Source organism: Cyprinodon variegatus, unplaced genomic scaffold, assembly GCF_000732505.1.
Source record: "Cyprinodon variegatus isolate N-32 unplaced genomic scaffold, C_variegatus-1.0 Scaffold1401, whole genome shotgun sequence".
Taxonomy (NCBI): Eukaryota; Metazoa; Chordata; class Actinopteri; order Cyprinodontiformes; family Cyprinodontidae; genus Cyprinodon; species Cyprinodon variegatus.
Genome location: NW_015151854.1, coordinates 103,920 through 104,852, shown reverse-complemented (window position 1 = coordinate 104,852; position 933 = coordinate 103,920). Strand labels below are relative to the sequence as shown.

At 47.5% G+C, this 933-nt stretch overlaps 1 protein-coding gene across 1 annotated transcript in view; it reads left to right on the top strand.

The window, feature by feature from the left end:
• The window catches only part of LOC107103229 (pituitary tumor-transforming gene 1 protein-interacting protein-like), a 16,230-nt gene that overhangs the window by 2,142 nt on the left and 13,155 nt on the right, over positions 1 to 933 (top strand). Inside the window, exon 2 of the mRNA XM_015402805.1 lies at positions 519 to 565. Coding sequence (XP_015258291.1) covers positions 519 to 565 — 47 coding nt within the window. The remainder of the gene's footprint in view (positions 1 to 518; positions 566 to 933) is intronic.

Genomic DNA, 933 nt, shown 5'->3' with positions numbered 1-933 from the left:
GTGATCCTGGTCCTGGTTCTACCTTTGGTCCTGGTTCTAACTCTGGTCCTGGTTCTAGTCCTAACTGTGATCCTGGTCCTGGTTCTACCTTTGGTCCTGGTTCTAACTCTGGTCCTGGTTCTAGTCCTAACTGTGATCCTGGTCCTGGTTCTACCTTTGGTTCTGGTTCTAACTCTTCTCTTGGTTCTTACTCTGGTCTTGGTTCTTACTCTGGTCCTGGTTCTAACTCCGGTCCAGTTATCCGTCAGGTAATCGGTCATTAGACAGATGCTCCCTCTAGGCACACAGATGCTGCATTATGTTATTATCGTTGTCTGGGCAACCACAATGTTTGGTGTCACGTGGCAAACATTCAGTCAAACATTTAGCATAACATCAGTGGCATGCGCAGGGCCCGAGCAGATCTGGTACCTACATTGGTTCTGTTCTGGTCCCTTCTAGTTCTGTTATTTTTGGTTCTGTTCTGTCTAGTTCTACAGAGTCCTTCCTTGGTCTAATGTGATCTTTTTCTCTTCCAGGTTGTTCCTCCTTCTTGGACTGTGACAGCTGCGTTCCTCATGCTAAGGTGGGTTAGCGGTCCTAATAGCTGTACTGATAGCTGTACTGATAGCTGTACTGATAGCTGTACTGATAGCTGTACTGATAGCGGTCCTGATAGCTGTACTGATAGCGGTCCTAATAGCTGTACTGATAGCGGTCCTAATAGCTGTACTGATAGCGGTCCTAATAGCTGTACTGATAGCGGTCCTAATAGCTGTACTGATGGTGGTCCTAACAGCGGTCATGTTAGCGGCCCTGTTAGCAGTCCTGTTAGCGGTCATGTTAGAAGTCCTGATAGCGGTCCCGTTTGCTGTCCTGATAGCGGTCCTGATAGCTGTACTGATAGCGGTCCTAATAGCTGTACTGATAGCGGTCCTAATAGCTGTACTGATA